The sequence below is a fragment of the Myotis yumanensis genome, unplaced genomic scaffold (genome assembly GCF_028538775.1).
Source record: "Myotis yumanensis isolate MYYU_CA2020_CCGP unplaced genomic scaffold, mMyoYum1.0.hap1 SCAF_5, whole genome shotgun sequence".
Classification (NCBI taxonomy): domain Eukaryota; kingdom Metazoa; phylum Chordata; class Mammalia; order Chiroptera; family Vespertilionidae; genus Myotis; species Myotis yumanensis.
In genome coordinates this window covers 29,342,268-29,365,629 of record NW_027223756.1, presented here as the reverse complement: position 1 = coordinate 29,365,629, position 23,362 = coordinate 29,342,268, and the positions used below count along the sequence as shown (strand labels likewise).

The 23,362-nt window shown below is 53.7% G+C and overlaps 1 protein-coding gene across 3 annotated transcripts in view; it reads right to left on the bottom strand.

Annotated features, from left to right (window-relative positions):
- Positions 1 to 3,614: 3,614 nt before the first annotated feature.
- NRG2 (neuregulin 2) overlaps positions 3,615 to 23,362 on the bottom strand; it is a 178,767-nt gene continuing 159,019 nt past the window's right edge. The window contains exons 5-11 of one of the 3 annotated variants that reach the window (XM_070414847.1): positions 19,806 to 19,864; positions 14,867 to 14,890; positions 11,173 to 11,275; positions 8,891 to 9,014; positions 8,413 to 8,540; positions 7,370 to 7,597; positions 3,615 to 4,696 (exon numbers count right to left, since the gene is read on the bottom strand). In XM_070414847.1, the coding sequence (XP_070270948.1) occupies positions 3,949 to 4,696; positions 7,370 to 7,597; positions 8,413 to 8,540; positions 8,891 to 9,014; positions 11,173 to 11,275; positions 14,867 to 14,890; positions 19,806 to 19,864 (1,414 nt within the window). In that variant the 3' untranslated portion in view covers positions 3,615 to 3,948. Of the gene's footprint in view, positions 4,697 to 7,369; positions 7,598 to 8,412; positions 8,541 to 8,890; positions 9,015 to 11,172; positions 11,276 to 14,866; positions 14,891 to 19,805; positions 19,865 to 20,247; positions 20,325 to 23,362 lie in introns of all 3 variants that reach the window. The other 2 variants (XM_070414848.1, XM_070414849.1) reach the window with 2 other exon arrangements.

The window sequence follows — 23,362 nt, the reverse complement described above, 5'->3', positions numbered from 1 at the left end:
GGAGGACGGCAGGTGAGATGCTGCAAGTGGTTGCACCACCTACTGGTCCCGGGAAGTGGCTGCAGCTCAGGGACTCCTGGAGGCTGCCTCTTGAAGACAGAGTCTCTCGAGCATTCATCCTCTCACTCAATGAAGGTCAACAGTCCTGCACATTGTGCTGGTTGCTGGGGATACTGCGGGGAGAAAAGGATTGACCAGCTACCTGTCCACGTGGGGCTCACAGTCTAGAGGGGAGGGGGACAGACAGTCACCATCACCATTTGGGACTCTGGGAGGGCTGGGGAGACAAGCCAAAGATGACCTGGCAGAGAGAAGAAAGAATTGGAGGAGGAAAAAGACTGAATCAGGAAGCTGCCCAAATGTCCTAAGCGCTCCTGGAGACAGGGTGGAAGTAGGGAAGTCACTGACTGGACTGGGCCGCTTCCTGACAGGCCAACTGAAAATGCCACAAGGCAGAAATTTGAGAGGCAGGGTGGAGAAAGGGCCTGCTCCCAGGTTCCTTTCACACCTGTGAAATGAATGAGTAGCTGCAATGACGAGAAAAGAATCAAGGACTACATTAGGTTCCAGCCTTAGACTCTCAGCAGGTATCTTAGAATCCAGAGCAGATAATGAAGGCACTGAATGGGCTCATGTGAAGGCCAGTAAGTTTATCAGGCGGTTATTCAGAAATACTTGGGGTCACATAGAGCAGTGGTTCTCAACCTTGGCTGCACATTAGAATCACCTGGGAATCTTTTTAAAATCCTGGTTTCTGGGCCTCATCCTCCGGAAATTCTGTTTCTTTGTTACTAATGTTGTGGCCCCAACCCATAACAAAGAAACAGAATTTCCGGAGGATGAGGCCCAGAAAGCAGGATTTAAAAAAGATTCCCAGGTGATTCTAATATGCAGCCAAGGTTGAGAACCACTGACATAGAGGTTGGTGGGTTCATCGGAGTCATGGAGGTTGTTTCTGATAAAAGTTTAGAAGGTAACAGCAACTTGACCCTCAGGAGGGTCAAATGAGGACACTAAGTTGGGCGAAGCGTTCATTCCTCATTACTTGGGGTCATGAAAAGGTCAATGGGTTCACGAAGAGTTCATTTCTAATTACTTGGGGTCATATAGAGGTCAGTGGGGTCATTGGAGTCATGGAGGTGGTTTCTGACCAAAGGTTTAGAAGGTAACAGCAACACGCTCTCAGAAGGGCCAAATGAGGACACTAAACTGGGTCATGGAGAGGTCAATGGGTTCACCAAGAGTTCAATCCTAATTACTTGGGGTCATGAAGAGGTCAATGGATTTACCAAGAGTTCATTCCTAATTACTTGGGGGTCACATAGAGGAACCACTGGCTTTCAGAAAATTTAAAGCCAACAGTAAACTCAGAGCCAGTAGAGGGATCGAACGACAATATCAGATTGAGGCTAGGAGAAGTCAGTGATTTGCAGGTTTATGTAGCATTTAGTTCATTATTTTCATTTATTTCATTGTAATGTGTTTTTTCTTTTGGTTCCAGTGCCCCCACAATGAATACGACTTGAGTTCTTTATTTTTCTCCGCAAACTCCCTTTCATCTAGTTTTTGCTATTTTGTGTGAGTCAAGAATGCAAGACACAGGTTATTCTCATCACCATCATCAAATTAGCTCTTCACAGGCACCTACAGGCATACCTCATTTTATTGCGCTTTGCTTTATCGTGCTTCACAGATGTTGTGTATTTTATAAACTGAAGGCAAGACCCTTCAACAGCAAAAAATATTATGACTTGCTTTATTGCAAGACTTGCTTTACTGGAAATGAACCAGCCATATCTTCAAGGTATGCCTGTATCATGTGCCAGAAGCTACCCTGGGTGCTTTTACATAGATAAGCTCCACAACAACGCTTTGAAGTAGGTATTAGCATCACCATTTAAGTCTAGGAAACTGCAGTCTAGAGAAATCACACAGGTAGTGAGGGTGGAGGTGGAATCTGAGCTCAGGCCCCGCTGATATCTATAGGTCCTCTCAATACTAAACCTCGCTGTCCCTCCCGTCTGTATGTCTCCCAACTGACCAGATACATCCTGAGGGCATTCATGCGCATGTGCACACAAGTCAAACACCTGAGCAATTTGGATAGAAGACTTCCTCATGTCGGGCTGGGACATAATGGTTCCTGGCACTGGGCACTGGTTTAATTAATTAATCAATGAGGGCAAAGGTTCTTAACCCTGGACCTTCCTCTGCCTTCTCCATGCCTGAAATTATGTACTTTTCATCAGGGATGCGGGTTTAGACAAGCCCTAGTTCTGAGGGGTCTAGAGTTGGGGAAAAGTGTAACACCCTGTGGGCTTACAAGTTGCAGCAGCTGTGGTCCTCCTGGCAGCTTAGGGTACCCATTATCCACCTTGCGTGTCCAGACTTTGCCTGTGACATGCCTGAAGCCCCAAGGGTCATCTTGCCTCAGCTGCCCCCGTGCCAACCCCACAATCCTTCCTTCCTCACCCACCTAGGCCCGGAAGCTGTTGCCTCAGTCAGGCCCCTGTAGCTCCAGGGCAGGAACTGGGCCAGGGTTCTGAAGCTGAGCTTGAAGCAGAGTCATTTGCGTCAGCCCCTTGGCCAGGTTCCCCGGCAGCCAGGGGGATGCCTTGTGAAAGTTCTCGGAAGAGGGAGGAGTGCTGGAGCCTGCCCTGGGGACTGGAGCCAGGGAGACCAGAGGGAGTGTCTTCCTCCCATGGGCTACCCTGGCCCTCTCCAGCTTCCACACCGACATCCATCCATCTCCACCCCAGGTCTTCATCCTCTGTCTGTCCTCCTCACCTGAGGGCTAGGCACACACAGTCAAACATGAGTTATTTCTGATTTTATTTATAATATAAAAATGTTCAAGTGTCAACAGTCAGGTGTTTGGACATTTCAGGGCAGGGTTCCCATTTGTTTGGGATATTTTTTAAACAATTACCTTTTGGACAAATTAGCAGTGGACCCAGTTTTCAGGGGTGAGGAGGTCGGGGCTGGAGGGGGAGTAAACGTCATAGGTGGGATGGAGGCTGGGAGTTGGACTGAGAAGGAAATGATGTTACTTTATTGCTAAAAGGGGGATCAAATACACTGTCGAGTGGCTCTTCTAGGTCCCAGCGTGACCATGCATCCAATCTAAAGAATCTGAAATGCAAAGAACATGCAGGCGTAAAGTAGAAAAGACGACCTGTAAACGAAGGTGCTGCAGAGGGCAAGGGGCGTCCTGGAGGCCATGGGGAGGAGGAGCCTCCAGCGTCGGGGCCCTGGCAGAGCTGCCCCTTCCCTGGGGCTGGGACTGTTGGGAAGACCTGGTTCTCAGTGCCTCCTCCCTTAGCAGCTGTGAGGAGTGGGGAGGCCCCCAGCCCCATTCAGGTTGCTGTCGCTGGGCCTTAGTCTCCCTCTTGACGTGACCTGACACCAACTCTAGCTCCAAGCCTAGGATCCCTGGCCTTTCCCAGGGAATCCAAGACTCGAGATCTTGCAAGGGGGCAAGGGCCCACCCATCACTGCCCCGCAACTGGGTCCCTCCCAACCCCCCAACCCTGCACCCTCTTCTCTACCTGCTTTCTCTCACCCCCACCAGCTCCGGATCCCACAGACCCCCGCCCCCACCCCACAACCCAGACTTTTCTCCAGGAGCTCCAGATTAGCGTACAGCAAAAGGCACCACAATATAGGTTTCTATTAAAGAGTCAAAAAATTGGCCCATCTCTCTTTTTTTGTTGTTTCTTTTTTTTTCCCGAAGCTGTAAATCAGGATGTTACATATAAATAGTTTCCCTATAAAAACGTCTTTGCCGTTAGCTAGTATTGTAAGACAATTTTTGCTAAAATGAAAATAAAACATTTTGTTATACCTTTTTCCTTTTATAGAAAATAAAAATATTTTTATTTCTTTTTTTCCTCCTTTCTCCAGTTGGTGGTCGCCCTTCTCCTTAAAGACAGGGGAGGGAGGCGGGCCCTAGAGGGGCGCCGAGTCCTGCTTGGCCCGCGCGGGCCCGCGGCTGTGTCTGCTGCTGGCCTGCGTGCTGTGGCTCTCCAGGGAGTAGTAAGTCCTGCTGTCCGCCGCCCCGCACAGCGGCGGCGAGTCCGAGCGCATCGCCTCGTGCGCCGCGCGCAGGCCGAGGAAGGGCGTGCTCTCGGCCGCCAGCGCCCCGTCCGCGTCGTCCGCGTCCTCGTCCGAAGCGGAGGCCGAGCCGCCTCCCGAGCCGCTGCTCAGCGACAGCGAGTCCCGCGCCGCGCGTGCGCGCTGCGCCGCCAGCCCGTTGAGGCGCGAACGGCGCCAGCGCCGGGGCCCCGCCGACGTCCTGCGGGACGCGCCACGAGCGCGCGGCGGCGGCGGGGGCGCGCACTCCTGCGTGGTCTCGTACTCGTCGTCCTCGGGGATGCGGAAGGGGCTGGCGGGCAGGCTGCCCAGGCTGCCGCCCAGGCCGCAGGCGCCGCGCCGCGGCCCCGGCCCCGCTGCGGGGTAGTAGTAGCTGTCGTAGCTGCGCTGCATGTCGGCGCCGGGCCCGGGCTCGGGGGGCGCCGGGTGCCGCAGGAGCGGCTGCTGCTCCGCCAGGCGGTAGCTGATGGGCGCGGCTGGCGGCAGCGACACGGCGTGCGCCGAGTTGGGGGATGTGATCTCGAAAGTCGGCACCTGCGTGGCCAGCGAGTAGTGGAAGTCCACCGGAGAGAGGCGCGCGGGCGTGGTCAGGGCCGACACGTACCTGCGGGGAGAGGAAGAGGCGTGGGCCCGGGCGGAACCTTCGAAAAGCAAAGGTCTGTCCGGAGACCACGCACACCTGCAAAACTAAGATGCTAATCGTTAGTGACTTTAAGCAATTTCCTTAACCTTTCCCAGCCTGTTTCTTTATCTCTTAAGCGAGGATAACCACGGGTCCATAAATGTATCAACGGGATGTTATAGTCCAGTGTCTGCCCGTGAATGGTCCTTTGTTACTTTGGGTCAGGCTCAGGCTAGGGCATTTGACATGTATGATCTCATATAGTACATTAACTCTATAGGACCCTGTCCCATGTAACATACTAGAGGCCTGGTGCATGAAACTTGTGCACTGGGGTGTGTGTGTGTGGGTGTCCCTCAGCCCCGCGGGTGCCCTCTTGCAGTCCGGTAGCCCTGGGGGCTGATGTCCGACTGAGGGGAGTGGGCCTAAGCCCTCAGTCGGACATCCTTAGCACTGCCACCAAGGCAGGAGAGGCTCCCACCACCACTGGTGACAGCTGTCAGCCTGGTTTCTGGCTGAATGGCACTCCCACTGACCACCAGGGGGCAGCTCTGCACTGAGCGGCTGCCCCCTGGTGGTCAATGCATGTTGTAGCAACCGGTCATTCTACTATTTGGTCGATTTGCATATTAGCCTTTTATTATATAGGCTGAGACTGAGACTCAGAACCTTTAAGTCACTCAAGGTTCAACAGCCAGGAAGTGATGGAGCTGGGATTTGAACAGAGACTAGGCAGGAACCAGAACTCATACTGCCCAATTGTAGAAGCCATTCAGTCATCCCTGTGACTTGGATTCACTGTCCCTGCAGGGACAATTCATCTCATGGCTAATGGCTTCAGTAGGGGAATTATTATTTTTTTTATATTGAAACTAAAAGCTGCCTCAGGGAAGTGACTGCTCACACCTCAGATAGGATCCTCAGCCCAGGACTGACAGCTACCAAGATCCTACCAGAGTTTCTCTTTGGGGCTAAAGAATACCAGTTCCTCCAAAAGTTGGCCTTTGCTAATATCTCCCAGTCTGGATCCCGGACACTTCTCCCTTTTCTTTGTCCACACCCCCCTTGCTGAAGTCCATCAGCCTCTTGCTCAACATTTGTCCACCTCAGCATAGGGACCACATACCTCCATGCCTCTCTTCCAAACTGTAGAGCTGGCATCTCACTGCTCTCTGGAGTCCCCATTACTCTCTTTCTCAATCACCTGATTCCCCTCTCTTCCCTCTCCCATATGCACATCCAAATAACCACCAAGTTGTACTCATTCACCCCTCTCCTGGAGCCACTTTCCTCCCTGCTTCACCCTATGGGTTGTGATTTGGAGTCCCCACCCCCACTCAGGCTGTAGGCTGCTTACCCATCCAAGGCCACCTCTAAGCAGAAGCCCAAGGCCATCAGCTATCCATCTGGCCCCAGCTGCCTATTCAGGCCCAGCTCTCTCTCCACAGCTCACTCTGCTCCAAGTACCTCACTCACCAGCCATGTTCTGAAGCGCCTCTGCTAGAACAGCTCAAGCTGTTCCCTTTGCCTGGCAGCTTTCCCCATTATACTACCTCCTAATGATTAAGCAGTCCTATTGCTATTGATAACAACAGCTACACCTAGGGAGTACCAGCTCCATGCCAGGTAGGAGGCAAAGAGCTCGGTGCATGGGATCTCTGGTGGCCGTCACAACCATGATGATGTTCCTGTTCTACAGCTGAGGAAACAAAGGCACAGTGGTGAGCAACCTGCCCCAAATCACACAGGTGGTGGAGCTGGGTCTTGGAGAACCTGGCTGCTTCCCAGAGCCTGCAGTCACACTGGATTTCTCTGCCCTGATTGGGTGTCCTGTGCTTAGCACTTTCTGTAGGCAGCTGTGAGCTTCAGCGGTTTGTGCCTGTGGCTTGGAGCTCCTCGGGAGCAAGAACCATGTGGATCCCCACCATGTGGACCCCCAGGCAGACCTGCCCAGCACAGGGACAGCCTGGAGTAGGCTGAATTGAGAGTAGGAGAACATCTGCTCCTCTCCCTCCACTCCAGCCTGTAGTTCTGCTCTCCTGCCACTGACCCCACTTGCCAAGGGTCACTTGAGGGCTGAGCAAGAAGGGGCCTGGCTCCTATGACTTCTGACTTGGAATCAGGGAGAAAGGAGTTTCCTGGTCCTCACTGCATCCAATGCTCGGGAACCCAATGATGTCATGATCCACGGGGCCTTGTTGGTACTGCCCAGGCCTGTGGTCATTCTTGGCTCATGCCCATCCTGCACTGGTCAGTCTCTTCACAGACAACCTCCCCTCCCATCCTCCATTCTGCTCAATCTTAGTGTCTTTCTATTCCTGCTGGGACACAGGGCCTCTAAGTAATACCAGGGTAAGGCAATCATATGTTCTGGTTTGTTCAGGATCATTCCTGTTTGTTCCTGATGTTGCAGTGCAATTATTAATAACTCTCTCCTCTACTCTGAAAAGGGTCCTAGTAGGACAATTAAATTCGATGGTCACTGCACACCAGGGTTCACTGGCCCAGCTCTAGACCTAGTTTGTCATTAACATGGTGATGAAACTGAGCAGATGAAAAACTGAAGATGTCTCTGAGGTGCTGTAAGGGTCAGCCCTGGTCAGTGGTGCCAGCTCTCTGGCCAAGGTGGGCATAGGTCACGGGGTGGGAACTGACCTCTCGCTGTGTGGAGAGTCACGCAGGGAGTCTATGGAGTCATGGTAAGGAGGCACAGTGGCCCTGCGCTGCTCTTCCAGGCTGTAGGCTGCTGCCCGCCGTGCTCGGGCCTCCACGCACGCTGGGCTGTTGCACTTGCTGGTACCCACTGATGACAGCATGATGCCCGACTGGGAGTCAGAGGTCAGGCTCTCAGAACGTTCCAGGCTCCATGTGTGGCTCTCATGCCTGAAGAAGCCAGGATGGAGTCAGGTGGGGTCAGGAAGGGGCAAGGCAGCACAGCAGATATGGTCATAGGCCCATCCCCTCCCTGGTTCTTCATTCCATCTCAGGCTCCCCTAGCTCACTGCCCTTCTCCACTCGGGAGGTGATGTGTAGTATCACAAATGCCCCACCCCAGCATAGGGAGGAGGAGGGCTGGGTCTTGTGGATGGATGAGCTGCAGCATGCATAGGCCTCTTCCCTTCCTCCCTGCAACCCTCTACCTCCACCTTCCATTCCCATGGACCAATCTCAGGAGCTCAGCCCCAGTGGCCAGTACAAGGGAGCCTGCCTATGCCATGCTGGTGCCCAGGGAAGAAAAGGGCCATGTTATTTCTGAGCTGTGTGAGCCTTTGTGCTTGTGTGGACAGTCTCTCCCACCTCTGGACAGAAGGAGGCTAAGGTGGACTAGGGTCCTGTGGGCAAACGCAGGAGAGGGCATTAAATAGCTCTGGGCAGTTGAGTGAGTTGTCACTTTATGCCAGAGAAAGTGGTGCTAATGAGGCCCAAACAAAACTAAACGTTAGGTGAGAGTGCAGCGATGCCGTTGTTCCTCTGGGGCTGGTTTAGGAAAAGGGAATCTGGTCCCCTGAACATCTGGATGAACGTTGGCTGTGGGTTCTGATTTGGAGCCCCCACCCTCACTCAGAGAGACCCTCAATACAGAGCCTGGCTGGGATTTCTGTGTGTCCCAGGCAGGTGTGTGATGCATGTGTCCTCGCTCTCTGTGGGTGCAGGTACAGGAGTCTACACGTCTCTGTGGGGACCTTGGTGGTGCCCACCTGTGGCTGGAAGTGGGTGTGGCTGTGGAGCAGTGGTGAGACGGAGAACAGGAGTGGCTCCCGGAGAAGGTGGTCTCGGTTTCCCTTCGGATGACGTGGTCTGTGGCTGGCACGTTCTTGGAGATATACTGGAACAGAGAGTTGGGCAGGAATTAGTGACAGGTGGCCAAGTTGGCCCTCCTTTCTGGTGGGAATGGGGAAGTGAGGCACTAAACTCCAGGTTTGGGGGGAGGGGGCTTGTTCACTGGATCAGTGACTCGGTGTTGGGGCAGCAATGGCCCCTGCAAATCAACCCCTGCCTGTCTTTTCTTAAACAAGTTGGCAAAGTGAGGCCAGTCAGCCTGGTGGGGCAAGATGAGGCTAGTAAGCAAGGCTGAGCATGGGAGGGGCTGGCTGCTGTCTTGGCTCATCCTTTAGGGGCACCAGGAGGCTGGCTGTACAGTGAGGGCTCAGAGGGAGACCTGGGAATACCACTCACATCTGCCATCTGGATCTCCTCAGGGTCCAGCCGGGGGTGACTGGGTCCATTCGCCAGGCTCCGGTTCTGATGGGCTGGACACATGTTCTGCCGGAGGTGGTTGTGCACCTGCTTCCGCTGTTTTCTGCATAGGGAAAGGGTGCGTTGGCCTGGCATGCCCCCACACAATGCGTGAACTCCCCTCACTGCCCCTCCAGTGAGACTAGTCTCCTGCTCCTGCCCTGCTCAGGCTGCCTCAGCCAGGGCCCTCCAATTTGTCTCCTACACCATCACCACCAGCCTGAATTCAGCAGGACCTGAGTGTAGTGGTAATGAGTTTTGGCTCTGCTGAGAGAGCAGAACTCCACTACTTTCTAGCTGTGTAAACCTGGGCAAGTTACTTAAATTCTCCATGTTTCACTTTCCTCATCTGTAACATGGGGTGATCATTTACCCATCCCAAATACCCCTGAGGATTAAGAGTAGATAAAATCTTCAAGCACAGCGGTGGCCCACTCACCCATGCATGAATTCATTTAGTATTTATTGGCTTTTTACTATGTGCCAGATGCTATTTTGGAGCAGAGGAGACAGACACGGTCCCTGCCCTCATAGAGCTTGCAGATCAGGAGGGCAGGCCAATGATAAACATATAAACAAAGACATGAACACGATACTTTCAGCAAAGTGTTCTGAAGAAAATAAGAGTGCTGTGGTCAGGGAGTTGATGCCGGGGGGGCTACTTCCTTCACTTTGGTATATAGTAAGTGCTCATTACATTTGTATTATAATCAACCAGTCTAGTCATGTCACTCTGCTGTTTAAAACCCTTCCTTGGCCCTCAGGTCTCGTTTCTCTCCCCAGCTCTGTCTCACTGGCCACTTCTCACTCCAGCTTGCTGCAACCTTGGGGCTTGTTTCTGATCCTCCACTATGCCTGCCCTCTCTGGCCTCTGGGCCTTTGCACATATTATTATATCCAACAGGAGCACATTCCCTTTCCCTTCACCTGCTAACTCCTGCTCATCTCTCAGGCCCGGCCTAAGTGCTCCTCCAGAGAAACCTCCTGCCCTCCAGTTGAGTTTAGGTCCTCCTGAAATGTGTCCTGTGACACTGGACCTCGTGCTTAGGGCACTGGCCATGTTCCTGGTGCAGGGCCTGGTGTCTACAAAGTATTGAATAAAAGTTTCTTGAGAAGATGAGGAAGCGCAGTGGGGTTAGAACAGGAAGCTTGCTTTCCCTCCAATTTGTGGCCTCAATTTTTCTATTTGGGCCCAGTCTTCCTTCCCTGAGCCCCCTAACTCCCTCCATGCCTCCCTCTGACCTTTCTGGTCCTGGACTCATCCAGCACAAGGCTGGCTGGGTCTTAAATCCCATATAAGGGTAGCCGGGTCCAGGACCCACGGGCTCAGTCCCCCAAATGGTGGCTATGCCCAGACTCTTGCTCTCCAGATAAGAATGTAACAGACCTATCATTTTTCTGCATTACATTACTCTACAACTTTTGTTGGTTCCTCATTACCTGCAGGGTAAATCTGCCTCCCTAGATTGGCATTCAAGGCCCTATGCTGCCATCTGGGTTCCAGCTGTTTTATCTTGACCCCAGTCCTTTGCACCAATTGGTCTGGTTGCTAGTTGCTAGTCCCCGCGTATGCTCCAGGAACATAGCTGACCCTCTCCTGCATTTGCCTTTTAGCTTGCACTGACTACTGGAGCTGCTCTTTTCTTCCCCTTGCCCTGAGGTTCTTCCCCCACCTTTCCTCTGCCCAGGGGTGGCCCAACCCAACTTTCTCTGTGTTCTTGCCTGGACTGGTCCCAGGTGGGACCAGGCACTGCCTTGTGAGATCTCTTTTTACCTTGGGAATGTACCCTTCCTCTCTGCACTTCCCCACCCCCCAAAACTGCCTAATGTGTGCCTATGTGACAGGGCAGATGCTCCCTCATAGCATCCTCTGAGGTACATAGGAGGATCATTGCCATTTTATAGAGGACTCAGATTCATCAATTTGCTCAGGGTCACATGGGAAATGGCAGAGCTGGATTCAAACTCAGATCCGTCTTCTTATAATGCCTGTGCTCATGACCATTCCTGTTCAGTCCTCTGAGGCCTGTCTCCCCCATCTCTGTTCCTGCCTCTTGGCCTAGCCCTTTGGCCCCACAGGAACTGCAGAGGGCAGTTGGGTATGAAGGTGTGAGTGGGGTAGGCCAGGCACCATGGGTGGTGGGGAGAAGAGCCTGGCCTCACAGAGCTGTCTGTGAGCCCAGCCTGGCTTGGCCTGCCCCGGCTCAGTGCCCGACACTCACTTGGTCTTGCAGTAGGCGACCACGCAGACGATGCCCACAACAAGCAGAGCCACGCAGATGCCAGTGATAGTCAGGACCCTCTTCTGGTACAGCTCCTCAGCTTCTGCAGAGGCAGGGGATGTGAGGGAGCCGTGCAGGAGGTGGACCTGTGGTGACAGTGGCGCAGACACCCCCTGCCCCCAAAGCCTTGTGCTCTCTCCAGCTCAGGTCCTGCCCAGCTCCTGCCCCTCCCCAGCAGTCTCCTACCTCCTGCCCCCCCCCCCCCATTGCCTTCTGCTCCCTGGAACTCCACCCACCCGTGGATCCGGGCACAAGTGACTATGCCCATATTCACCTTCCCAAACCCCACACCCTGCCCGAGGCACGTGAGTGGAAAATGCAGGAGGATGAGGGGATGGAGGCGAAGTCCCAAGGCCATAGAGGAGGGCAACCCAGCTTGGCCAACAACCCTGCCCTGTCCCATTATGGCCTAGGGGTGGCAAAGGACCTTGATGGGCTGGGGAAGCTGTTTTTAATGGTGGCAAACATGGCAACTCTGGGCAGAGGCCTGGCCTGCTACAGCAGCTTCTCTAAGAAGATGGAAAGTGGTTTGTTCTGGGCTGGTGATAGGACCTCTGACCCAGAGGCTGGACAGAGCAGACCAGGCCCACGGGGAAAGGCCTTTGTTCACCCTTGCAGCCAGATCAGGGTTGCAGCCCTGCCCGTGCCGGCCCTCCCCACCTGTGGCTGTGAGAAGGCCACCAGGGGCAGCACAGCGCTGTGCTTCAGGACAGTCCTCGGCTTCAGGTACAGTCCCACCCTTTCTGAGGGGCTGAGCTAGGCTAGGCCGCAGACAGACCCGTCTAGCTCCTCCACCTCCCACTCCTTAGTGGAGTGCCCTCTACCCTTCTAGAACAGAGAAAGCAGGAGGAAGAAAGGAAAAAGGTGACAGTACCAGCCAGTCAAGGCATACAGCCTAGACACTCCACCTGCCCCACCCGCACCTACTGGCTGGCCCTTACACATGGCTCCTCTCTTGCCAGCCCAGGGATAAGTGAAGGCTGGACCACAAGGCCTTGGGGGAGCCCTGGAAAATTTCCCTAAGCCCTCGGCTTGCTGCACCTCCTGTGGCAAAGGTATACCCATCTGCAGACACCTGGGACACACATACCTGTGGGTCTATGCCTATCTGAGACACAGACAGACCCCCTTCACAAAGATGCACTCACACACATCCAGAGAAGCACAGAAGCACACACACACACACGTGCACGTGCAATCGTGTCTGCCTACACACCATCATCTCGGGGCTCCGTGGTCTGTGTCCTGCCTCCAGTTGTCATCACCGTCCACCCCTCAGTCCTCTCCAGTCAGACATCTGTCTCCGTCACTCCTCTGAAGCCACTCTGGTCGTGGTCACTGACAACCTCTCAGCTGACTCCCTGCTGGGCCCACTCCTGTTCTCCCCAGGGTTGGCTCCCCCTTCACTGGCTTGACCCTGTCACAGTTGCTGCTTCCTCCTCTTCTATGTGGGCTGCAGTGCAGAAGGGCCCAGAGCTCTCAGGCTCCTTTTTTTTTCTCCACCTGCCTTCTCTCCCTTCGTGATCTCAACCAGACTTTAAATGCCATCTGTATGCAGCTGACTCTCAAATTTTTATCTCCTGCTCTGACTTCTCCCTGAGCTCCAGACTCCTACACCCAAGAGCCATGGCCCGGCACAAGCACTGATCCCCCCATCTCTCCAAACCTGCTCCCTGCTCTTCCCATCTCTTCAGGGAAACCGCACCTTTCTTGCTTCTCAGGCCCCAAATCGTCTCTGATTACTCCCTGCCTTCCCACCTACACTGGCACCCAGTCCATCAGCTAGTCCTCAGCTCTACCTCCCAAGTAGATGCTGGATCTGACCACTTCCACTTCTCACCATTTCCACTGCTTCCAGCTTAGTCCAAAATGGACAGCTGACTGGTTTCTCTGCTTCCACTCCTCCCTACCGCTCCCCCAACCCAATCTGTTCTCCAGCCAGAAGCCACACTGATCTACAACCATAAAGCATTTTACTTCTCACAATGGTTTCCACTGCAACTTAAATACTACTTGAAGCCTTATCATGGCCTGTGAGGCCCCAGATTACCTGGCTCCACCCTTCCTCTTAGCTCTCACCTGTGGTCCTCTTCCCCATGTCCGCTATGCTCCAGAGTCGCTGGCAGTCTTGTGTCCATTGAACGAGGCCCAGTCCTCCTGACTTGCTATGGCCTTGCCTCAGACATTCTCCCCCAGTTGTTTGCAGGGCTGGCTACTTTTCATGTCATTAAATGTCACCTCATTGGACAAGCCTTCCTGACCACTTAGCTCAAGTAGCTCCCATGCCAGCTAGGCGCTACCCCATTATCTTCTTTTATTTTCTGGATGGCACTTACCACCTCCTGATAGCTTTCCAGTTTGTCTTACCGTCTGTCTCATCCTGAGAATGTGAGCACCAGAAAGGTAGGGACCCTGTGCCAGATCACCAGACTCTGGCAAATTCCGGAGTCAGCAGATACTTGTTGAGTTGGTGAGTGAAGGAATGTACAGACCACTGTGACAGACACAGACACACATTTACATATCTCACACCTCCGCACCCTCACAGTTCCAACTGCACACACTCAACCCTTAACACCAAGGTACCCACTGCCCCCTTCCGGGTACTCACATCCTGCACTGAGAGACACTTTCACTCTCCACAACACACACAGGCAACCCTATAGATTCACCCCTGTGCACCCGTACAGTCACCCCCATGCACCCTGCCACCTCCACACACACTGCCCAGACCCAGCCTCTCTCCTCCCCACCCTGTCACAGTCAACAGACAGGCACACTCTCACACACTGACTTAGCTCTGGCTTCTACTGAGAACAGCTGATAGGGGTGGGGTGGTGGGGACACTGGGGCCTCCCCAAACCTGCCACCAGAACAGCCTTTTCATGACAGTAGGCTTCACACCACAACTGAAATCTGACAGCACAGAAGCCTCAGCCCCTCTGAGCCCACCCCTCCCCCATCTCTCCTGCTATAAGACGTCTGGGCACTTGCAGGGTGGAGCCTCCCAACCCAAGCCAGAGAGCTGGACAGACCGACCCTCAGAGCGCCTTTCCATCCGAGGTCTTCCAGGAGCCAGAACACACGAGTGGGAGGGAGGTAAGCTTCTCCACTGGGGGGCAGGAGGGAGGCTCCAGAGGCTGGCCCACCCCAGACCCTTGCTTACAGATGAACACGTGTGCCATCGTGGGGGCAGATCATGGAGGGAGTGACAGCCTCAAGCAGATGACAAAGCCTGGCAGACCCAGGGCAGAGGGCAGAGATGGAAGCAATGGAGATGGAAATGGGAGGAGGAAGGGGGACTAAGGTTAAGTGGAAAGTGCTGCCTTTCTTCACAACTCTCCAAACCAAGATGCGTGGCTTCCGGACTCCGGCTCTCCTACCCATCAGCTGCAGGCTACCATACACTGGGGCCACAGTATGTCCCCAGGGTGCTCTGCTTTTCATGAACTTTTCGTCTCCCCCAGATAAAAGTGGTTTATGATTGGACATCTTGATGGGGCCAGAGGAGAATTTTGGAATCATCTTTTCCCCATGTTTTGGAAAGGAAGCCAAACATCCAGCACACATGGTGTCAGAGGCTGTGGAGAGGGGCTGTGTGGACAGGACGTAGTGATAAATGAAGGCTCCATACCCTTTAGTTCAAATCCCAGGTGCTCTGGCAGTGCAGAAGAGAAGAGGGTCAGAGAGGGAAAGGGATGGAGGGAGAGATACAGAGATGTATGGGGAAGGGGAGGGTGGGGAAGGGAGAGAGAGAGAGAGAAAGAAAGAGAGAGAGAAACGTTGGTCAGGACTCTTCAGACACCAGCAGCCAGCCTGTGAGGTGAAAGCAGGTTAGTGGTGTCCCCTCCCAGCTTCCTGAGCCCTTTCCCTGGCACCCCATCCCTAAGAGCCCCTGACGGGTGGAGAGAGGAAATGTTAGGCTTGGCAGGCAGGGCAGGTTCTTTAGAGATGAGCTGTGGGGTTAGTACCTGGTGAGAGGCAGTTGGCATATGTCCCCGAGGAGGAAAGGTGAGTGGGGACAGGGGTCCGAAGAGTTTGCATTCTCCCCCTCCCAGCTCCAGCACCAGGCCTTCAGCACTCTCAAGCCCCTCCTGGACACGGCTTGCTCAGCCCCGAGCTCCTCCATGGAGTTCACTTTTCTGTTCAGAATGATGGGTGGGGCTCCCAGACTGACCCCTTGTCTCTGTCCTGCCCCCGAGGCTCAGTTGGCTGCCTATCTACCAGGAGCCGGTGCACTTGTACTCAGAATTTGTGGGGAGCAGGAGTTGGGAGAGGAGGAGGCTCCAGGTGGCAGGTTACTTCTCCACTTGGCACCCCCAACACCCTAGAAGCCTACAGGGGCTGGGCCTCAGGGTCTGAGCCTGATTTCACAACTTAGCAAAGCAAACTATAACTCTGAGAGAGACAAGTGGGTTCACTTGTGGAACACCTGTGCCCCTTAAGTGGTGGGCCAACTGCATTCTTTAAAGTGGGATCATATTGCAAATGTGCAACATGCCATACAAGGGGTAGGTAAGAGAGCCCTGCCTAAGGTGTGATCTAGCTAGAGTCTATCTAGCTCTCAGTCTCTTATCTGTTAAATGGGGGTTAGGCCTGACCATGGCATATCTGGGTAGTTTTCAACATGGCTGTGCTTCAGAATCCTCCAGACCAATGAAATCAGGGTCTGGGGTGGGAGTCCAGGAATCTCAACAGTGTTTTTGAAAAGCTCACCTACTATTCTCATGTTGCAGCCAATTCCTGTCTGCAGGCCTTGAGGCTGTTTTACATCTAATTGGCTGCGTGGATGTGGGCAAGTCATCTGTCAAAAGTGCCTGCACATAGTGAGGGGTCAGATGTGAGAAGGTCAGGATAGCATGAGGCTCAGCACAGTTGCAGGGCCCAACACCATGGCCTCCCCACCTGCACTCAGTAAGCTCAGCTAGATCAGGGAGCAGGTGAACTTGTGTTTTGATGTTCTCATTCCCTGTAGAGGAAGGAGAGCATGGAAGGAAGTCCTGTGCATTGTCTATCCCTGGATCTCTTTCTGCTTCCTCATGGGGATTCCAGAGGGTTCTATAGTTGGAAAAGGGCAGGAGAGCCAGGGACCAAGATCGTTCTGACCAAAAGAGGCTCGAGGATCCTGAGCCCTGAGCCCCAGTTCCATGCAGAGACCATACCACTGAGGCCTGAACCCCAGCCCTTCCGAACATGAGCCCTCCTGTGCACTCCTGGTAGATGCGAGGTTGGGAGTGACCTCGAATGTGGTTTCTTTGCAGTCCTTTTCTTACTGCTTGGAGTAGGAGTCACCATAAGTACAGTGAGTCCACGTCTCTCCCTGGGCTAAGGAGACAGTACAACCTTGACGAACTCAGAGTCCTCGGGGGCAACTTTCCCTGAGTAGTTAAACCTCTGGCCCCAGGGACCTTTCAGGTCTAGATATCAGCTATGCCTCCTAAGAGAGAACAACCTAGCTTGACCATAGCAGCTGGGACATTAAGATGACTGTGGTCCATAGAGCTGGCCTGGGCTCCACTTTAGACTATTGTTTTAGATGAGGCAGCTGGTGCCCAGAGGTTCTAGAACACTTTCATAAGGTCACACAGCAAATTAGGAGGCAGAAGGCCTCCAGTCCAGACCTCCAGTCTCTTGGGGCTAAACCATGGCTATTCCTGTCCACTTGGCCTCTGGGAAGGCCTGACTGGCTAGTCCTAAGGGCAATGACCACCTGGAGAAGGGAGCAGGGCTCCCAAAGCTATTTTGGAATTTTCTTCGGCACCACTCCTCTAGGAACCAAGTGGTAGCAATAACAGCAGCTTCTGGGTCTCCTGACTGTCCTCTCCTTTGAGTCAAAGGCCAGTACTGTTTAGGATGGACCAGTGGTGGCTGGTGATGTCACTGAGGGCTTGTCCAGTCACTAGGAAGGCAGTCCTGCTTCCCTCTCACTGGGGATGAATTCTGAGGGGCCTGTGGCTCTCTAGCCTAGCCCCAGCAAAGAAAAACAGTCTCCCACTTGTCATGTTCACTGGCTGCCACTCAGACAGGACAAGTGGCAACACTGAGTCACAGACAGGTCCTACAGAGTAGAAATTTCATATTGACCAGTAACCATGGCAAACCTGGTGCTAGCTTTCCAATAGGGCCAGGCTTAGCAGGCAATATACAAAGTCCTCATCCTGGGCATGTCCTATGATACACAGTAACAGGGACCTGGACAAGGAGGCCATGATGTGGGCTCCAGAGCACATGCTTGTGTGTTTGTTCATATGTCTGCAGGTGAGTGTGCTCTTTTACATGGGGTTGATATATATAGATGCACAGTTTTGACTCTTGGGAAGTGGAGGGGCTGTCAGTGGAAGAAGGAGAAGCTTCAAAGTGCTGTTGTGACTAGAGGCTCTGATTCTGTGGCCTCTGCAAGAAGTAACCTAGTCTAGAGGCTCTCTGCAGACAGACACTGCGCTCAGGATGTGCCGGAGGTCAGCCTCCAGGTTGCTCATGCTGGCCCTGCTGCCTAAACTGCACTCAAACAGTCAGGCAGGCAGGCTCTCTGCTAAACCCTTCATATACATAATTTCATCCTAACAGCAACCCTACAGGCAGAATTGTTAGTATCCCCATTTTACAGATGCAAAAACAAGCACAGAGAGGTTAAGTGAGGCCCCAGAACTAGCAAGCTCAGCAGCTGGCATTTTTATTCAGGTCTATCTGAAATGAAAGCCTGAACACTTAAACTAGCATCACCCACTACCTTTTTAATAATGATCTGATCGAGCACTGCATGAAGTGCTCTGGGCAAAGTGCTTGAAGAGTATAAATCCTTTACCCAAAGCTAGCAAGGTAACAGCAGCGATCCGATAACACTAGGCAGGAAGGCCTGGCGCTGCCTTTCCAGGCTCTTTTCTGAGCTCCTGGGGCCTTGCTGACCCTCCCAGCAGATCTGAGCTGAAAGCTGAAGCAGCCCAGCTGGCAGAGAAGCTTGGCCAGTGGCCGAGTTCCGGAGGCTCTGCTGCTCTGATTCACGATGGGCTGGGACTCCCTGTCCAGAACAGTCCATAAGCCAGGGAGGCTCTGGACCTAAAGGTGACAAGGAATAGGCCTTACTGCCTCTCTCCCATGGTGCTCAGCCCCCGCCTGGCTGCTCTGCCCCATCCCGAGGTCCCCACCCCCCACCCTAAGGCCCTCCAATGGGCTGGATCTGACTCTGCAATTCTTCCTGGAGCTCGGGCTCTCGAGAATTCTGTTGGGCCACATGCCCTGCCCACAGGCTCTGCTTTTATCCCCATGGCCTTCCTCCCTGACCTCCAACAGGAGGAGCTTGGAGAGAGTGCTGCCTCCCACACGCTATTAAGATAGCTGACCATCTGGGCCGACCAGCCCTTACCTCCCTGGGGCCTCTACTTTCCTCACCAAGACTTGGCTTCCAGGCTCCTAGAAGGGGAGGGAGAGGGTAGCATATTCCAGGCTTCTGTGCTGTGGCCTGAGGACCCAAACCCCCTTTTTCCAAAGGCTACCTCAATAACCTCCTGGGTCCTTCCCTCAGCCTCTTGAACTTTAGCTGCCCATGTCCAGGCCCATCACTGTGGTTCCTAAGTCCTCCTAGGACCCCGCTGTCCTCCCTGGAGAGGAGGGGGGCAAGCAGGGGCCTATGTACTAGGAGGATGTCCTGCTTGCAGGCCAACAGACCGCCGGACCCCAAACACAGAGTCCATGGCCAGCCTGTGGCTTTTTGCTCTGCTTCACCTCCACCTGGTGGTACTTGAAGGGAACTGCTCCCAGCTCCAAATAAAACCACAATTATGGCCTCATCCTTAAGCCACAGGGCTGACATCCCGCCCGCCCCCCTCCGCCCCCACCCCAGCAAACCATGTACACCAGGAAGCTCCAACCTCAGAAGTGGAAGAATGGAAAGGAATGAACACCTGGATGGGGACTCAGACCAGGTAGGGCCTGGAGGGAGATGCTAGTTTCCTCTCGATTCCTCAGCCCTTCTATCTTTTAGCATCCGCTTCAACGGCCCACCCCATCCCATAGCCACGGAAATGTCTCCAGTCTCTGGTTAACATGGAAATTATTGCCATGGGACCTGTTCTCCCTCAACACCCCCTTCTCCACACCCCCATCACCAAAAACCAAACCCAAACCAACTTTGGCTTGACCTGGAGACAGGCTTTCCGAGGACTCGCTTCTGTCAAGCACACCAGCACACACGTGCACACACTCACTGCGCGGCCCCATAGGCAGCCTGACCTCCTCAAACAGGCCTTCAGAAGCAGGTGAGGGCTCTGCAAATGCTTCTTCCTAAGCTGGCCAGGCTGCCTCACCTCAGAAGCAGTGAGGAGGCCTGAGCGGGGCTCGGCCAGCTGCAGGGAGAATTTGGCATTACTGCACCCAGGCAGGACAGCGATATAGAGGTGGGGTGGCCGGGGTGTATGGGTCCCCTCCGCACAGGCTTCTCGTGAGCACTGAAGACTGAGAGGAGCCCAGGGCACCCCTGTGTCCTCCCCTAGTCTTGCTCAGCAAGGCCCCACCCCTCCCACAGGGGGAGACTGTCAGTCACCAGGGAAGAAAAGAAATAGAAGAAAGAGACATACTGGAGAAGTTGACCATTGCGAACTGCTGACACCTGTCCCCGGTGTATCCCACAGGACACCTACCAAAAGAAAGAAAACCAGAAAGAGAGAGCCAGGATAGCAAGACACAGGCATCGCAACACCTTGGCACGGCTCCTGCCCATGCCAGCTGGGTTCCTTGCCAACGTTACCATTTGTACTGGCCTTGCCACTATGCCCCTTACCTGTAGCCCTGAACTTTAAACCCAAGGATTAGGCCAAAAATGAAAAACAAAGCAAAACAAAACAAAACAAAAAGAACTAACAAACCAAAATACAGAAAAGAAAAGAGAAACAAAACAAAACAGCCAAAGATCAAAACAACCAACACCCCTGGCCCTACGCCCTACGTCAGGGGGTGGGGGGGACTGCACCCGGAAGCTTTCTAAGGAGCAGGGACTCGTGTTTGTATCTTCAAACATACTTTGCTTAGGATCTGGCATGTACAATCGCAAAGGCAGTTTCTCCAAACATCTCTGTCCGAAGAATCCGTTTGGACATCTGGAGAAGGAAAAGGGGAAAAATCACAGAACAAACTGGCATCATCCGCGAGGCTCAGGTTAGAAATCAAAGTGCACAGTGATGAATGAGAAAACCACGTTGGGCGCTGGGGCACACTTATCGCAAAAGGGGCTGGAGTCGGGGCTGGGTGGAGGGCTCGGAAATCTCCTTCCAAATCTCTCTACTAGATGTGGCTCCGTAGGTGGTGGGGAGGGGAGGGGGCGGGGAGGAGGATGATACAGGGAAGCAGGGTGGGGAAACTGGGAACTTACTGCCTAATTGTCCTAATGGTCCTTGAGACTTCCCTTCTGCCCTGCCTGGGCCCCAAGAAGCCAGAACTGCAGCCCCTTGGTGCCAGGCAGTCAGCAGGCAGGGTGCTGGGAGTTCTCTGGAATACCGAGTTGGGAGCCATTTCTTCTAGGCCCTACCAAAGGGTTCTCTCCAGAGCTCTGGGCAGGTTTTCTCATCCATGAAACAGCTCCAGAAAGCTCAGAGAACCCCAGAATGCTATTCCCAGACTGTGTACTCATGACAAAAGGGGCCTTGGAGGTACCTCATCTTTTCTCTTGAAGAGGGTTCTATGGCCAAATAAGTTTAGGAAATCCCTTCCCAGGCTTCCTTGTAGAGCTGCAGTGTACGCCGGCATAGGAAAGGCTATGAAAAGTTTTGTAGGAGGAAAGAACTGAATTTTCCAGTATTTATGTCCCAAATTTATTTGACCATCGAAGTCTTTTTTTTTGAGGAATCCTTGTAACCCTGTTTGGGGAAGGCTGCCCTAGAGTAGTATCCATGGGGAAGCTTACTGGGGAACAGGTGAGGCTAGAGAAGAGCCAGAATTACCAGCATCCCAAAGCTGGCCTGCCAAGGCCCGGGGCAGGGCATCTGGCCTCAGGTGGCAAGTACTATGATGGGAGCTGGCGTAGGCTCCCTGGGGACCCTGAAGCCTGTTCCACATCAGGAGCCTACTGGCTGCCAGGCACACCTGCCTTTCCCCGTGACCTGCTCCTCCATCCTTACTTGGCTCTGGTGGGTGCTCATTCTCCCATGTTGCCTCCTCTATAGCTGCAGAGCACCACCCACTCCCAGCTCCCTGGCCTTGCTCTTCTGCCCAGGTATACTTCCTTCTGCTCTTTGGCTGCCACTCTCCCCTCAAGTGAGTCCCTGTCTTGCAGATTTCTGGGAGAGATGTCCAGCCCTGTACTCTCAGATACCTCAGGGAGGCTTACAGACAGGGCCAGACTAACCCTCAAATCCTACTCAGAGATGGGTATGCTGTCTCGCCTCTTCTTCCTTAGGAAATTAGGTCAGCCCATTACCAGTGTCTCCTCAATAATAGGTCACTGTTCAACATTAATCAAGAGGTGAGTGTACTCTACCTCTTAGCATTCTAGTGTATACAAATCATCAGTAGCCTCTTAAGCTTATAGGAGGTTGTGGCCATTGGCTGTGATAGACACTCATGAAAACCCTGTGGCCCTCAATCTAGCCTGGAGGATTGGGAGTGGATGGTGAGCAGGTAGCAGAGTTTCTCTGGGCCCTGACATCATCTCCCTCTGGGAGGCAGGAGGCTGGTCCCTGCAGTGGTGACAGTGTGTGTGCAGGTATACCTGGCCAATGGGCGGTGGTGAATGGCTGGAAAGTGTGTCTGGAGAAAGTGGGAGGGGCTGTAAGTGAAACTGATGTACACTCATCCCGTTGGACAGGGTGGCTTAGAGGAGCAGGCTGCCACCTTGTCAATACCTCCTTCTCTGATCCCTGGCTCTCATCCTCAACCATTCCAGCCCAGGCAAATGGAGGTCTTGGCTAAGGCTAAGGCTATGGCTTCCCAACCAGCTCCCGTCAGGCTCAGCTCTTCTTCCTCAGCTCTCAGAAACTGATGTCCACTTGGGATGGGGACTCAAGGGGGAGTAGTGATTTTTCAAGCAGCAGCACCTTTGGGGGAACTTGCCCAAATGACTCTTGGAATTCGCAAAGGAACAAGAAAGAGATATGTTTGTGTCCAGTGTCTGAGATTAGCCTGGCTCCTGGAGACAGGGAAAACCTGTGTGTGTGTTAGAGAGATAATGGGGGAGGAGGGGTGCAGGGGCAGGAAGAAGCAAAGGGGACATTATTCCCAATACTGGGAGAATTTGGCATTATTGCACCAGGGATGCTGTCCCTGGGATGCTCTTGGAGACCAATGATAACAGCACATCCCTGTGTCCCTGATCCCACACTCAGCCTGGACTAACCCAACTGTATCCTCATATCTTTTGTGGCCACTGAGTTGCACAACTCAAGGTGGTGCCGTGGACATGGTCTATAGCATGAACAGGCCCCCAGAGTTGTGCAAAGGTTATGGTCCTAACCTTCCTGCCCTGGGAAAGTGTTTTCCCCACTGGCAGTGGGGGGATGGGCACAGCGCAGGGGTGGGGAGGACTGACACCCATGCTATTCTTTGGGCACTGGCTCCTTGGTGGGGCGTGGGTGGGCTCCTGGACACTTCTGTTCTCTTTAGCCTTGCTTATTGAGGGTGAACTATATTTAGGAGGCTGGGTTTCCCTAGAGAAGGTTCTGGGACTGAGCCTATAGCCTTTCTACCCTGCACCCAAGACCAGGTAGCATGGTCCAGCTATTGTAGCCTATCACCCAGGAGGGGTCTGAACTCAGTGCGAGTGGCTAACTAGTAGTTCCCACTCCAACAGGGACTGACCTAGCACAGAAGCACAGGGGACAGATTAGAAGGAATGGCAGGTAGCAGCCTTCCCAGCCCTTCCTCCCAAATCATCTGCTATGACTATGGGAAGGTCTGTGCCCAGGACTGGAGAAGAGCAGGGGTGAGAGAGGGGCAGAGAGGAGAGCCCTCGGGCTATATCTGGGGTAACAGAGAGGTTGGAACACTGCCTCCCTGTTTTCCCACCCCAGCTCCCTGGCCTCAGTTTCTCCTTTTGGTAGCCTGGGGATAATGCCATGTGTGCTGCCCTCACCCAGGGGAGGGGGAGGATGAAGGATGAGGGTGTGCCCCGGCACTGGAGGGAGGGAGGAAAGGGGCTCTGGCC